This window comes from Crinia signifera, chromosome 8 (genome assembly GCF_055691185.1).
Source record: "Crinia signifera chromosome 8, ASM5569118v1, whole genome shotgun sequence".
NCBI classification, from domain to species: Eukaryota; Metazoa; Chordata; class Amphibia; order Anura; family Myobatrachidae; genus Crinia; species Crinia signifera.
This window is the reverse complement of record NC_139224.1, coordinates 178,016,388-178,031,313: the sequence shown is the minus strand read 5'-3', so window position 1 is coordinate 178,031,313 and position 14,926 is coordinate 178,016,388. Positions and strand designations below refer to the sequence as shown.

Genomic DNA, 14,926 nt, shown 5'->3' with positions numbered 1-14,926 from the left:
GGGTGTTATACATCTGGTGCCCTCCTTGTCCCCTCTCCTTCCCGCGGGTGTTATACATCTCGTGCCCTCCTTGTCACCTCTCCTTCCCGCGGGTGTTATACATCTCGTGCCCTCCTTGTCCCCTCTCCTTCCCGCGGGTGTTATACATCTCGTGCCCTCCTTGTCCCCTCTCCTTCCCGGGGGTGTTATACATCTCGTGCCCTCCTTGTCCCCTCTCCTTCCCGCGGGTGTTATACATCTCGTGCCCTCCTTGTCCCCTCTTCTTCCCGGGGGTGTTATACATCTCGTGCCCTCCTTGTCCCCTCTCCTTCCCGCGGGTGTTATACATCTCGTGCCCTCCTTGTCCCCTCTCCTTCCCGGGGGTGTTATACATCTCGTGCCCTCCTTGTCCCCTCTCCTTCCCGCGGGTGTTATACATCTCGTGCCCTCCTTGTCCCCTCTCCTTCCCGCGGGTGTTATACATCTCGTGCCCTCCTTGTCCCCTCTCCTTCCCGGGGGTGTTATACATCTGGAGCCCTCCTTGTCCCCTCTCCTTCCCGGGGGTGTTATACATCTCGTGCCCTCCTTGTCACCTCTCCTTCCCGCGGGTGTTATACATCTGGAGCCCTCCTTGTCCCCTCTCCTTCCCGGGGGTGTTATACATCTCGTGCCCTCCTTGTCCCCTCTCCTTCCCGCGGGTGTTATACATCTGGAGCCCTCCTTGTCACCTCTCCTTCCCGCGGGTGTTATACATCTCGTGCCCTCCTTGTCCCCTCTCCTTCCCGCGGGTGTTATACATCTGGTGCCCTCCTTGTCCCCTCTCCTTCCCGCGGGTGTTATACATCTCGTGCCCTCCTTGTCCCCTCTCCTTCCCGCGGGTGTTATACATCTCGTGCCCTCCTTGTCCCCTCTCCTTCCCGCGGGTGTTATACATCTCGTGCCCTTCTTGTCCCCTCTCCTTCCCGCGGGTGTTATACATCTCGTGCCCTCCTTGTCCCCTCTCCTTCCCGCGGGTGTTATACATCTCGTGCCCTTCTTGTCCCCTCTCCTTCCCGCGGGTGTTATACATCTCGTGCCCTCCTTGTCACCTCTCCTTCCTGCGGGTGTTATACATCTGGAGCCCTCCTTGTCCCCTCTACTTCCCGCGGGTGTTATACTTCTCGTGCCCTCCTTGTCCCCTCTCCTTCCCGCGGGTGTTATACATCTGGAGCCCTCCTTGTCCCCTCTCCTTCCCGGGGGTGTTATACATCTCGTGCCCTCCTTGTCCCCTCTCCTTCCCGCGGGTGTTATACATCTCGTGCCCTCCTTGTCCCCTCTCCTTCCCGCTGGTGTTATACATCTGGTGCCCTCCTTGTCCCCTCTCCTTCCCGCGGATGTTATACATCTCGTGCCCTCCTTGTCACCTCTCCTTCCCGCGGATGTTATACATCTCGTGCCCTCCTTGTCACCTCTCCTTCCCGCGGGTGTTATACATCTCGTGCCCTCCTTGTCACCTCTCCTTCCCGCGGGTGTTATACATCTCGTGCCCTCCTTGTCCCCTCTCCTTCCCGCGGGTGTTATACATCTGGAGCCCTCCTTGTCCCCTCTCCTTCCCGCGGGTGTTATACATCTCGTGCCCTCCTTGTCCCCTCTCCTTCCCGCGGGTGTTATACATCTCGTGCCCTCCTTGTCCCCTCTCCTTCCTGCGGGTGTTATACGTCTCGTGCCCTCCTTGTCCCCTCTCCTTCCCGCGGGTGTCATACATCTCGTGCCCTCCTTGTCCCCTCTCCTTCCCGCGGGTGTTATACATCTCGTGCCCTCCTTGTCCCCTCTCCTTCCCGGGGGTGTTATACATCTGGAGCCCTCCTTGTCCCCTCTCCCTTCCGCGGGTGTTATACATCTGGTGCCCTCCTTGTCCCCTCTCCTTCCCGCGGGTGTTATACATCTCGTGCCCTCCTTGTCACCTCTCCTTCCCGCGGGTGTTATACATCTCGTGCCCTCCTTGTCACCTCTCCTTCCCGCGGGTGTTATACATCTCGTGCCCTCCTTGTCCCCTCTCCTTCCCGGGGGTGTTATACATCTGGAGCCCTCCTTGTCCCCTCTCCTTCCCGCGGGTGTTATACATCTGGAGCCCTCCTTGTCACCTCTCCTTCCCGCGGGTGTTATACATCTCGTGCCCTCCTTGTCACCTCTCCTTCCCGCGGGTGTTATACATCTCGTGCCATCCTTGTCCCCTCTCCTTCCCGCGGGTGTTATACATCTGGAGCCCTCCTTGTCCCCTCTCCTTCCCCCGGGTGTTATACATCTCGTGCCCTCCTTGTCCCCTCTCCTTCCCGGGGGTGTTATACATCTGGAGCCCTCCTTGTCCCCTCTCCTTCCCGCGGGTGTTATACATCTCGTGCCCTCCTTGTCCCCTCTCCTTCCCGCGGGTGTTATACATCTCGTGCCCTCCTTGTCCCCTCTCCTTCCCGCGGGTGTTATACATCTCGTGCCCTCCTTGTCCCCTCTCCTTCCCGCTGGTGTTATACATCTGGTGCCCTCCTTGTCCCCTCTCCTTCCCGCGGGTGTTATACATCTCGTGCCCTCCTTGTCCCCTCTCCTTCCCGCGGGTGTTATACATCTCGTGCCCTCCTTGTCCCCTCTCCTTCCCGGGGGTGTTATACATCTCGTGCCCTCCTTGTCCCCTCTCCTTCCCGCGGGTGTTATACATCTCGTGCCCTCCTTGTCACCTCTCCTTCCCGGGGGTGTTATACATCTCGTGCCCTCCTTGTCACCTCTCCTTCCCGCGGGTGTTATACATCTCGTGCCCTCCTTGTCACCTCTCCTTCCCGCTGGTGTTATACATCTGGTGCCCTCCTTGTCCCCTCTCCTTCCCGCGGGTGTTATACATCTCGTGCCCTCCTTGTCCCCTCTCCTTCCCGGGGGTGTTATACATCTCGTGCCCTCCTTGTCACCTCTCCTTCCCGGGGGTGTTATACATCTGGTGCCCTCCTTGTCCCCTCTCCTTCCCGCGGGTGTTATACATCTCGTGCCCTCCTTGTCACCTCTCCTTCCCGGGGGTGTTATACATCTGGTGCCCTCCTTGTCACCTCTCCTTCCCGGGGGTGTTATACATCTGGAGCCCTCCTTGTCCCCTCTCCTTCCCGCGGGTGTTATACATCTGGAGCCCTCCTTGTCCCCTCTCCTTCCCGCGGGTGTTATACATCTGGTGCCCTCCTTGTCCCCTCTCCTTCCCGCGGGTGTTATACATCTCGTGCCCTCCTTGTCCCCTCTCCTTCCCGGGGGTGTTATACATCTCGTGCCCTCCTTGTCCCCTCTCCTTCCCGGGGGTGTTATACATCTCGTGCCCTCCTTGTCCCCTCTCCTTCCCGCGGGTGTTATACATCTCGTGCCCTCCTTGTCACCTCTCCTTCCCGCGGGTATTATACATCTCGTGCCCTCCTTGTCACCTCTCCTTCCCGCGGGTGTTATACATCTCGTGCCCTCCTTGTCCCCTCTCCTTCCCGCGGGTGTTATACATCTGGAGCCCTCCTTGTCCCCTCTCCTTCCCGCGGGTGTTATACATCTCGTGCCCTCCTTGTCCCCTCTCCTTCCCGCTGGTGTTATACATCTGGTGCCCTCCTTGTCCCCTCTCCTTCCCGCGGGTGTTATACATCTCGTGCCCTCCTTGTCCCCTCTCCTTCCCGGGGGTGTTATACATCTCGTGCCCTCCTTGTCCCCTCTCCTTCCCGCGGGTGTTGTACATCTCGTGCCCTCCTTGTCCCCTCTCCTTCCCGCGGGTGTTGTACATCTCGTGCCCTCCTTGTCCCCTCTCCTTCCCGCGGGTGTTATACATCTCGTGCCCTCCTTGTCACCTCTCCTTCCCGCGGGTGTTATAGATCTGGAGCCCTCCTTGTCACCTCTCCTTCCCGCGGGTGTTATAGATCTGGAGCCCTCCTTGTCCCCTCTCCTTCCCGGGGGTGTTATACATCTCGTGCCCTCCTTGTCCCCTCTCCTTCCCGCGGGTGTTATACATCTCGTGCCCTCCTTGTCCCCTCTCCTTCCCGCGGGTGTTATACATCTGGAGCCCTGCTATGTTCTGCGTTATAACTTGTTTCCTCAGTATTGTATGTTGGTGCACTTTGTACTGTGCTGCGCCCCCCGGGTCCCGTTATATAAAGGAAGTAATAATAATGGCTGTGAAATGCTGACTCATCAGTAAATGCGGTTTTGCTTTTCCTGCAGGATTACGCTGTGTCCACGGTCCCTGTACACGACTGTTTGCATCTGAAGAGTTTCTGCAGTATGGCGGGGCCAAACCTCATCGCCATTGGTTCCAGTGAGGCAGCACAGAAAGCCCTGAAGGTATAATACCCCGAATATCCCATTGGCGGGGGGCTAGTGGGAGTGGGTCCCTGTCCCGCGCTGCCATGTGGCCAAGATGGTGGCTGCGGAACTGAAGGGGTTAATGCCATTTATAAATCTATTGCTGGTGCCAGGCGCCGTTTCTTTCCTTGTTAGTTATTTGCTGCGTTCTATAGGAAACTGCTAATACCTACACCGTAACACATGGCCCCGCCCGCCACACTCCGGCCCCGTAACATATGGCCCCGCCCGCCACACTCTGGCCCCGTTACTGGTCCCCATCGGAGTCCGTGGGGATCATAGAGTTTGAAAAGGTAAAAAAAATGTAAATATCCCAAAAAATGAATGTGGGCCTTTTCATTGAGTCAACCTTTTTACCTTGTCGACATATGGTGCCGACCTATTGCCGGTCATCCTAGATGTTGTCTATCACCCCTCTGGATACTGCTCCTCACTTAAACCTGATCGATAAGGCAGCAGATATGTCTATATTATTTCTGTGCAGGGTAAATACTGGCAGCTTTAACATGTAGCCCCACATGTTATACAGCTTTGTTCTAACTCACACCCCATGCAAATCTAACGCTCTCTGCACGTGACCCCCCACGTAGTGCAGCTGTGTGTTACCCAGGTGCACATGTTGCATCTGCCCCCTGTAGTGCAGCATTGTGTTACCCAGGTGCACATGTTGCATCTGCCCCCTGTAGTTAAGCATTGTGTTACCCATTGTGGGGGGATGTTGAGTTGGGTATAGGGTGTGGTCGGAATGTTTGGGTGAGTGTTGGGGGATGTTAGAGGGAGTATAGGGTATGTAGGGGTACTGTATGTTGGGGTGACTGAAGGGCGTTGGGGTGAGTGTACAGTGTGGGGTGATGGGGTAAGCGTGGGGCTAACACCATGTATATATACTGATGTAACACACGCTATTTGCTGTTCTCTCTGGATTCTCCACTGTTGGGTTCTTTTACTTGAGTACAGGGTGTAGGGAGATGTTGGTGTAAGTGGGGGAAATGTTGGGGTGAGCGTGGGGCTGCTGATGTAACACACGCTATTTGCTGTTCTCTATTTGGTTTCCGTACTTTCGGGTTCTGTTACTTGAGTGCAGGGTGTATGGAGATGTTGGGTTGAGTGCGTGAGATGTTGGGTGAGTGAAGGGGATGTTGGGGTGAGTGGGGGAGATGTTGGGGTGAGTGGTGGAGATGTTGGGTTGAGTGGAGATGTTGGGTGAGTGGGGGAGATGTTGGCTGAGTGAAGGGGATGTTGGGGTGAGAATGGGGCTGCTGATGTAACAGCGCTATTTGCTGTTCTCTATCGGGTTCTGTCACTGCCAGGTTTTCTGTTTACCCTGTAATGATTCCCTTGGCTCAGTAATTATAGGCGACGTTATATCCACGCGTCCTGCGCCAAGACAAGCATTATGTCACCGGCACATTCCTGAGTCGGCCACAGTAATGTGGGCATCCTGTATCTTATATCCAAGCCGGATGTCACCCAGCGCAGGGGTAAATCTTGTCATTCTCCGCACGTTACTGAGATAGGAGAACATCAGTGACAGTGTTATAATACAGACACAGGGTACAGGGGGGAGGGGGGTGCCGGGTACATTACACCAATATGTCCCATAGAACAATGTAACAACGCAGCACTTTGTGACAGTGTTATAATACAGACGCAGGGTACAGGGGGGAGGGGGGTGCCGGGTACATTACACCAATATGTCCCATAGAACAATGTAACAACGCAGCACTTTGTGACAGTGTTATAATACAGACGCAGGTTACAGGGGGGAGGGGGGTGCCGGGTACATTACACCAATATGTCCCATAGAACAATGTAACAACGCAGCACTTTGTGACAGTGTTATAATACAGACGCAGGGTACAGGGGGGGAGGGGGGGTGCCGGGTACATTACACCAATATGTCCCATAGAACAATGTAACAACGCAGCACTTTGTGACAGTGTTATAATACAGACGCAGGGTACAGGGGGGGAGGGGGGTGCCGGGTACATTACACCAATATGTCCCATAGAACAATGTAACAACGCAGCACTTTGTGACAGTGTTATAATACAGACGCAGGGTACAGGGGGGAGGGGGGGTGCCGGGTACATTACACCAATATGTCCCATAGAACAATGTAACAACTCAGCACTTTGTGACAGTGTCATAATACAGACGCAGGGTACAGGGGGGAGGGGGGTGCCGGGTACATTACACCGATGTGTCCCATAGAACAATGTAACAACGCAGCACTTTGTGACAGTGTTATAATACAGATGCAGGGTACAGGGGGGGTGGGGGTGTCGGGTACATTACACCAATGTGTCCCATAGAACAATGTAACAACGCAGCACTTTGTGACAGTGTTATAATACAGACGCAGGTTACAGGGGGGAGGGGGGTGCCGGGTACATTACACCAATATGTCCCATAGAACAATGTAACAACGCAGCACTTTGTGACAGTGTTATAATACAGACGCAGGGTACAGGGGGGGAGGGGGGTGCCGGGTACATTACACCAATATGTCCCATAGAACAATGTAACAACGCAGCACTTTGTGACAGTGTCATAATACAGACGCAGGGTACAGGGGGGAGGGGGGTGCCGGGTACATTACACCGATGTGTCCCATAGAACAATGTAACAACGCAGCACTTTGTGACAGTGTTATAATACAGATGCAGGGTACAGGGGGGGGTGGGGGTGTCGGGTACATTACACCAATGTGTCCCATAGAACAATATAACAACGCAGCACTTTGTGACAGTGTTATAATACAGACGCAGGGGGGGAGGGGGGTGCCGGGTACATTACACCGATGTGTCCCATAGAACAATGTAACAACTCAGCACTTTGTGACAGTGTCATAATACAGACGCAGGGTACAGGGGGGAGGGGGGTGCCGGGTACATTACACCGATGTGTCCCATAGAACAATGTAACAACGCAGCACTTTGTGACAGTGTTATAATACAGACGCAGGTTACAGGGGGGAGGGGGGTGCCGGGTACATTACACCAATATGTCCCATAGAACAATGTAACAACGCAGCACTTTGTGACAGTGTTATAATACAGACGCAGGGTACAGGGGGGGAGGGGGGGTGCCGGGTACATTACACCAATATGTCCCATAGAACAATGTAACAACGCAGCACTTTGTGACAGTGTTATAATACAGACGCAGGGTACAGGGGGGGAGGGGGGTGCCGGGTACATTACACCAATATGTCCCATAGAACAATGTAACAACGCAGCACTTTGTGACAGTGTTATAATACAGACGCAGGGTACAGGGGGGAGGGGGGGTGCCGGGTACATTACACCAATATGTCCCATAGAACAATGTAACAACTCAGCACTTTGTGACAGTGTCATAATACAGACGCAGGGTACAGGGGGGAGGGGGGTGCCGGGTACATTACACCGATGTGTCCCATAGAACAATGTAACAACGCAGCACTTTGTGACAGTGTTATAATACAGATGCAGGGTACAGGGGGGGGTGGGGGTGTCGGGTACATTACACCAATGTGTCCCATAGAACAATGTAACAACGCAGCACTTTGTGACAGTGTTATAATACAGACGCAGGGTACAGGGGGGAGGGGGGTGCCGGGTACATTACACCAATATGTCCCATAGAACAATGTAACAACTCAGCACTTTGTGACAGTGTTATAATACAGACGCAGGGTACAGGGGGGAGGGGGGTGCCGGGTACATTACACCAATGTGTCCCATAGAACAATGTAACAACGCAGCACTTTGTGACAGTGTTATAATACAGACGCAGGGTACAGGGGGGGAGGGGGGTGCCGGGTACATTACACCGATGTGTCCCATAGAACAATGTAACAACGCAGCACTTTGTGACAGTGTTATAATACAGACGCAGGGTACAGGGGGGAGGGGGGTGCCGGGTACATTACACCGATGTGTCCCATAGAACAATGTAACAACGCAGCACTTTGTGACAGTGTCATAATACAGACGCAGGGTACAGGGGGGAGGGGGGTGCCGGGTACATTACACCGATGTGTCCCATAGAACAATGTAACAACGCAGCACTTTGTGACAGTGTTATAATACAGATGCAGGGTACAGGGGGGGGTGGGGGTGTCGGGTACATTACACCAATGTGTCCCATAGAACAATGTAACAACGCAGCACTTTGTGACAGTGTTATAATACAGACGCAGGGTACAGGGGGGGAGGGGGGTGCCGGGTACATTACACCGATGTGTCCCATAGAACAATGTAACAACGCAGCACTTTGTGACAGTGTTATAATACAGACGCAGGGTACAGGGGGGAGGGGGGTGCCGGGTACATTACACCAATATGTCCCATAGAACAATGTAACAACTCAGCACTTTGTGACAGTGTCATAATACAGACGCAGGGTACAGGGGGGAGGGGGGTGCCGGGTACATTACACCGATGTGTCCCATAGAACAATGTAACAACGCAGCACTTTGTGACAGTGTTATAATACAGACGCAGGGTACAGGGGGGACGGGGGTGCCGGGTACATTACACCAATGTGTCCCATAGAACAATGTAACAACGCAGCACTTTGTGACAGTGTTATAATACAGACGCAGGGTACAGGGAGGAGGGGGGTGCCGGGTACATTACACCGATATGTCCCATAGAACAATGTAACAACGCAGCACTTTGTGACAGTGTTATAATACAGACGCAGGGTACAGGGAGGAGGGGGGTGCCGGGTACATTACACCGATGTGTCCCATAGAACAATGTAACAACGCAGCACTTTGTGACAGTGTTATAATACAGATGCAGGGTACAGGGGGGGGTGGGGGTGTCGGGTACATTACACCAATGTGTCCCATAGAACAATGTAACAACGCAGCACTTTGTGACAGTGTTATAATACAGACGCAGGGTACAGGTGGGGAGGGGGGTGCCGGTACATTACACCAATATGTCCCATAGAACAATGTAACAACGCAGCACTTTGTGACAGTGTTATAATACAGACGCAGGGTACAGGGGGGAGGGGGTGCCGGGTACATTACACCGATGTGTCCCATAGAACAATGTAACAACGCAGCACTTTGTGACAGTGTTATAATACAGATGCAGGGTACAGGGGGGAGGGGGGTGCCGGGTACATTACACCAATATGTCCCATAGAACAATGTAACAACTCAGCACTTTGTGACAGTGTCATAATACAGACGCAGGGTACAGGGGGGAGGGGGGTGCCGGGTACATTACACCGATGTGTCCCATAGAACAATGTAACAACGCAGCACTTTGTGACAGTGTTATAATACAGATGCAGGGTACAGGGGGGGGTGGGGGTGTCGGGTACATTACACCAATGTGTCCCATAGAACAATGTAACAACGCAGCACTTTGTGACAGTGTTATAATACAGACGCAGGGTACAGGGGGGAGGGGGTGCCGGGTACATTACACCGATGTGTCCCATAGAACAATGTAACAACGCAGCACTTTGTGACAGTGTTATAATACAGACACAGGGTACAGGGGGGAGGGGGGTGCCGGTACATTACACCAATATGTCCCATAGAACAATGTAACAACGCAGCACTTTGTGACAGTGTTATAATACAGACGCAGGGTACAGGGGGGAGGGGGTGCCGGGTACATTACACCGATGTGTCCCATAGAACAATGTAACAACGCAGCACTTTGTGACAGTGTTATAATACAGACGTGGGGTACAGGGGGGAGGGGGGTGCCGGGTACATTACACCGATGTGTCCCATAGAACAATGTAACAACGCAGCACTTTGTGACAGTGTCATAATACAGACGCAGGGTACAGGGGGGAGGGGGGTGCCGGGTACATTACACCAATGTGTCCCATAGAACAATGTAACAACGCAGCACTTTGTGACAGTGTTATAATACAGACGCAGGGTACAGGGGGGAGGGGGGTGCCGGGTACATTACACCGATGTGTCCCATAGAACAATGTAACAACGCAGCACTTTGTGACAGTGTCATAATACAGACGCAGGGTACAGGGGGGAGGGGGGGTGCCGGGTACATTACACCAATGTGTCCCATAGAAACAATGTAACAACGCAGCACTTTGTGACAGTGTTATAATACAGACGCAGGGTACAGGGGGAGGGGGGTGCCGGGTACATTACACCGATGTGTCCCATAGAACAATGTAACAACGCAGCACTTTGTGACCGTGTTATAATACAGACGCAGGGTACAGGGGTGGAGGGGGGTGCCGGGTACATTACACCGATGTGTCCCATAGAACAATGTAACAACGCAGCACTTTGTGACAGTGTTATAATACAGACGCAGGGTACAGGGGGGAGGGGTGCCGGGTACATTACACCGATGTGTCCCATAGAACAATGTAACAACGCAGCACTTTGTGACAGTGTCATAATACAGACGCAGGGTACAGGGGGGAGGGGGGTGCCGGGTACATTACACCAATATGTCCCATAGAACAATGTAACAACGCAGCACTTTGTGACAGTGTTATAATACAGACGTGGGGTACAGGGGGGGAGGGGGGTGCCGGGTACATTACACCAATATGTCCCATAGAACAATGTAACAACGCAGCACTTTGTGACAGTGTTATAATACAGACGTGGGGTACAGGGGGGGAGGGGGGTGCCGGGTACTTTACACCAATGTGTCCCATAGAACAATGTAACAACGCAGCACTTTGTGACAGTGTTATAATACAGACGCAGGGTACAGGGGGGGAGGGGGGTGCCGGGTACATTACACCAATGTGTCCCATAGAACAATGTAACAACGCAGCACTTTGTGACAGTGTTATAATACAGACGCAGGGTACAGGGGGGAGGGGGGTGCCGGGTACATTACACCGATGTGTCCCATAGAACAATGTAACAACGCAGCACTTTGTGACAGTGTTATAATACAGACACAGGGTACAGGGGGGAGGGGGGTGCCGGGTACATTACACCAATGTGTCCCATAGAACAATGTAACAACGCAGCACTTTGTGACAGTGTTATAATACAGACGCAGGGTACAGGGGGGAGGGGGGTGCCGGGTACATTACACCGATGTGTCCCATAGAACAATGTAACAACGCAGCACTTTGTGACAGTGTTATAATACAGACGCAGGGTACAGGGGGGAGGGGGGTGCCGGGTACATTACACCGATGTGTCCCATAGAACAATGTAACAACGCAGCACTTTGTGACAGTGTTATAATACAGACACAGGGTACAGGGGGGAGGGGGGTGCCGGGTACATTACACCAATGTGTCCCATAGAACAATGTAACAACGCAGCACTTTGTGACAGTGTTATAATACAGACGCAGGGTACAGGGGGGAGGGGGGTGCCGGGTACATTACACCGATGTGTCCCATAGAACAATGTAACAACTCAGCACTTTGTGACAGTGTCATAATACAGACGCAGGGTACAGGGGGGGAGGGGGGTGCCGGGTACATTACACCGATGTGTCCCATAGAACAATGTAACAACGCAGCACTTTGTGACAGTGTTATAATACAGACGCAGGGTACAGGGGGGGAGGGGGGTGCCGGGTACATTACACCAATATATCCCATAGAACAATGTAACAACGCAGCACTTTGTGACAGTGTTATAATACAGACGTGGGGTACAGGGGGGAAGGGGGGTGCCGGGTACATTACACCGATGTGTCCCATAGAACAATGTAACAACGCAGCACTTTGTGGCAGTGTTATAATACAGATGTGGGGTACAGGGGGGAGGGGGGTGCCGGGTACATTACACCAATATGTCCCATAGAACAATGTAACAACGCAGCACTTTGTGACAGTGTTATAATACAGACACAGGGTACAGGGGGGAGGGGGGTGCCGGGTACATTACACCAATGTGTCCCATAGAACAATGTAACAACGCAGCACTTTGTGACAGTGTTATAATACAGACGCAGGGTACAGGGGGGAGGGGGGTGCCGGGTACATTACACCAATATGTCCCATAGAACAATGTAACAACGCAGCACTTTGTGACAGTGTTATAATACAGACGCAGGGTACAGGGGGGGAGGGGGGGGTGCCGTGTACATTACACCGATGTGTCCCATAGAACAATGTAACAACGCAGCACTTTGTGACAGTGTTATAATACAGACGCAGGGTACAGGGAGGTGGGTGCCGGGTACATTACACCGATGTGTCCCATAGAACAATGTAACAACGCAGCACTTTGTGACAGTGTTATAATACAGACGTGGGGTACAGGGGGGAGGGGGGGGGTGCCGGGTACATTACACCGATGTGTCCCATAGAACAATGTAACAACGCAGCACTTTGTGACAGTGTTATAATACAGACGCAGGGTACAGGGGGGGAAGGGGGTGCCGGGTACATTACACCAATATGTCCCATAGAACAATGTAACAACGCAGCACTTTGTGACAGTGTTATAATACAGATGCAGGGTACAGGGGGGGAGGGGGGTGCCGGGTACATTACACCAATATGTCCCATAGAACAATGTAACAACGCAGCACTTTGTGACAGTGTTATAATACAGTCGCAGGGTACAGGGGGGGAGGGGGGGGTGCCGTGTACATTACACCGATGTGTCCCATAGAACAATGTAACAACGCAGCACTTTGTGACAGTGTTATAATACAGACGCAGGGTACAGGGGGGGAAGGGGTTGCCGGGTACATTACACCAATATGTCCCATAGAACAATGTAACAACGCAGCACTTTGTGACAGTGTTATAATACAGATGCAGGGTACAGGGGGGAGGGGGGTGCCGGGTACATTACACCAATGTGTCCCATAGAACAATGTAACAACGCAGCACTTTGTGACAGTGTTATAATACAGATGCAGGGTACAGGGGGGAGGGGGGTGCCGGGTACATTACACCGATGTGTCCCATAGAACAAAGTAACAACGCAGCACTTTGTGACAGTGTTATAATACAGATGCAGGGTACAGGGGGGGGTGGGGGTGTCGGGTACATTACACCAATGTGTCCCATAGAACAATGTAACAACGCAGCACTTTGTGACAGTGTTATAATACAGACGCAGGGTACAGGGGGGTGCCGGGTACATTACACCGATGTGTCCCATAGAACAATGTAACAACGCAGCACTTTGTGACAGTGTTATAATACAGATGCAGGGTACAGGGGGGAGGGGGTGCCGGGTACATTACACCGATGTGTCCCATAGAACAATGTAACAACGCAGCACTTTGTGACAGTGTTATAATACAGACGCAGGGTACAGGGGGGAGGGGGGTGCCGGGTACATTACACCAATGTGTCCCATAGAACAATGTAACAACGCAGCACTTTGTGACAGTGTTATAATACAGACGCAGGGTACAGGAGGGAGGGGGGTGCCGGGTACATTACACCAATATGTCCCATAGAACAATGTAACAACGCAGCACTTTGTGACAGTGTTATAATACAGACGCAGGGTACAGGGGGGAGGGGGGTGCCGGGTACATTACACCGATGTGTCCCATAGAACAATGTAACAACGCAGCACTTTGTGACAGTGTTATAATACAGACGCAGGGTACAGGGGGGAGGGGGGTGCCGGGTACATTACACCAATATGTCCCATAGAACAATGTAACAACGCAGCACTTTGTGACAGTGTTATAATACAGACACAGGGTACAGGGGGGAGGGGGGTGCCGGGTACATTACACCAATGTGTCCCATAGAACAATGTAACAACGCAGCACTTTGTGACAGTGTTATAATACAGACACAGGGTACAGGGGGGAGGGGGGTGCCGGGTACATTACACCGATGTGTCCCATAGAACAATGTAACAACGCAGCACTTTGTGACAGTGTTATAATACAGACGCAGGGTACAGGGGGGAGGGGGGGGTGCCGGGTACATTACACCAATATGTCCCATAGAACAATGTAACAACGCAGCACTTTGTGACAGTGTCATAATTCAGACGCAGGGTACAGGGGGGAGGGGGTGCCGGGTACATTACACAATATGTCCCATAGAACAATGTAACAACGCAGCACTTTGTGACAGTGTTATAATACAGACTCAGGGTACAGGGGGGGAGGGGGGTGCCGGGTACATTACACCAATATGTCCCATAGAACAATGTAACAACGCAGCACTTTGTGACAGTGTTATAATACAGACGCAGGGTACAGGGGGGTGCCGGGTACATTACACCAATGTGTCCCATAGAACAATGTAACAACGCAGCACTTTGTGACAGTGTTATAATACAGATGCAGGGTACAGGGGGGAGGGGGGTGCCGGGTACATTACACCAATATGTCCCATAGAACAATGTAACAACGCAGCACTTTGTGACAGTGTTATAATACAGACGCAGGGTACAGGGGGGAGGGGGTGCCGGGTACATTACACCAATGTGTCCCATAGAACAATGTAACAACGCAGCACTTTGTGACAGTGTTATAATACAGACGCAGGGTACAGGGGGGAGGGGGTGCCGGGTACATTACACCAATGTGTCCCATAGAACAATGTAACAACGCAGCACTTTGTGACAGTGTTATAATACAGACGCAGGGTACAGGGGGGAGGGGGGTGCCGGGTACATTACACCAATATGTCCCATAGAACA

The 14,926-nt window shown here is 52.6% G+C and overlaps 1 protein-coding gene across 3 annotated transcripts in view; it reads left to right on the top strand.

Annotated features, from left to right (window-relative positions):
* The window catches only part of DDAH1 (dimethylarginine dimethylaminohydrolase 1), a 128,281-nt gene that overhangs the window by 99,326 nt on the left and 14,029 nt on the right, over window positions 1–14,926 (top strand). For all 3 annotated transcript variants that reach the window (XM_083157897.1, XM_083157894.1, XM_083157896.1), the window contains one exon: window positions 4,183–4,302. In XM_083157897.1, coding sequence (XP_083014023.1) covers window positions 4,183–4,302 — 120 coding nt within the window. The remainder of the gene's footprint in view (window positions 1–4,182; window positions 4,303–14,926) is intronic.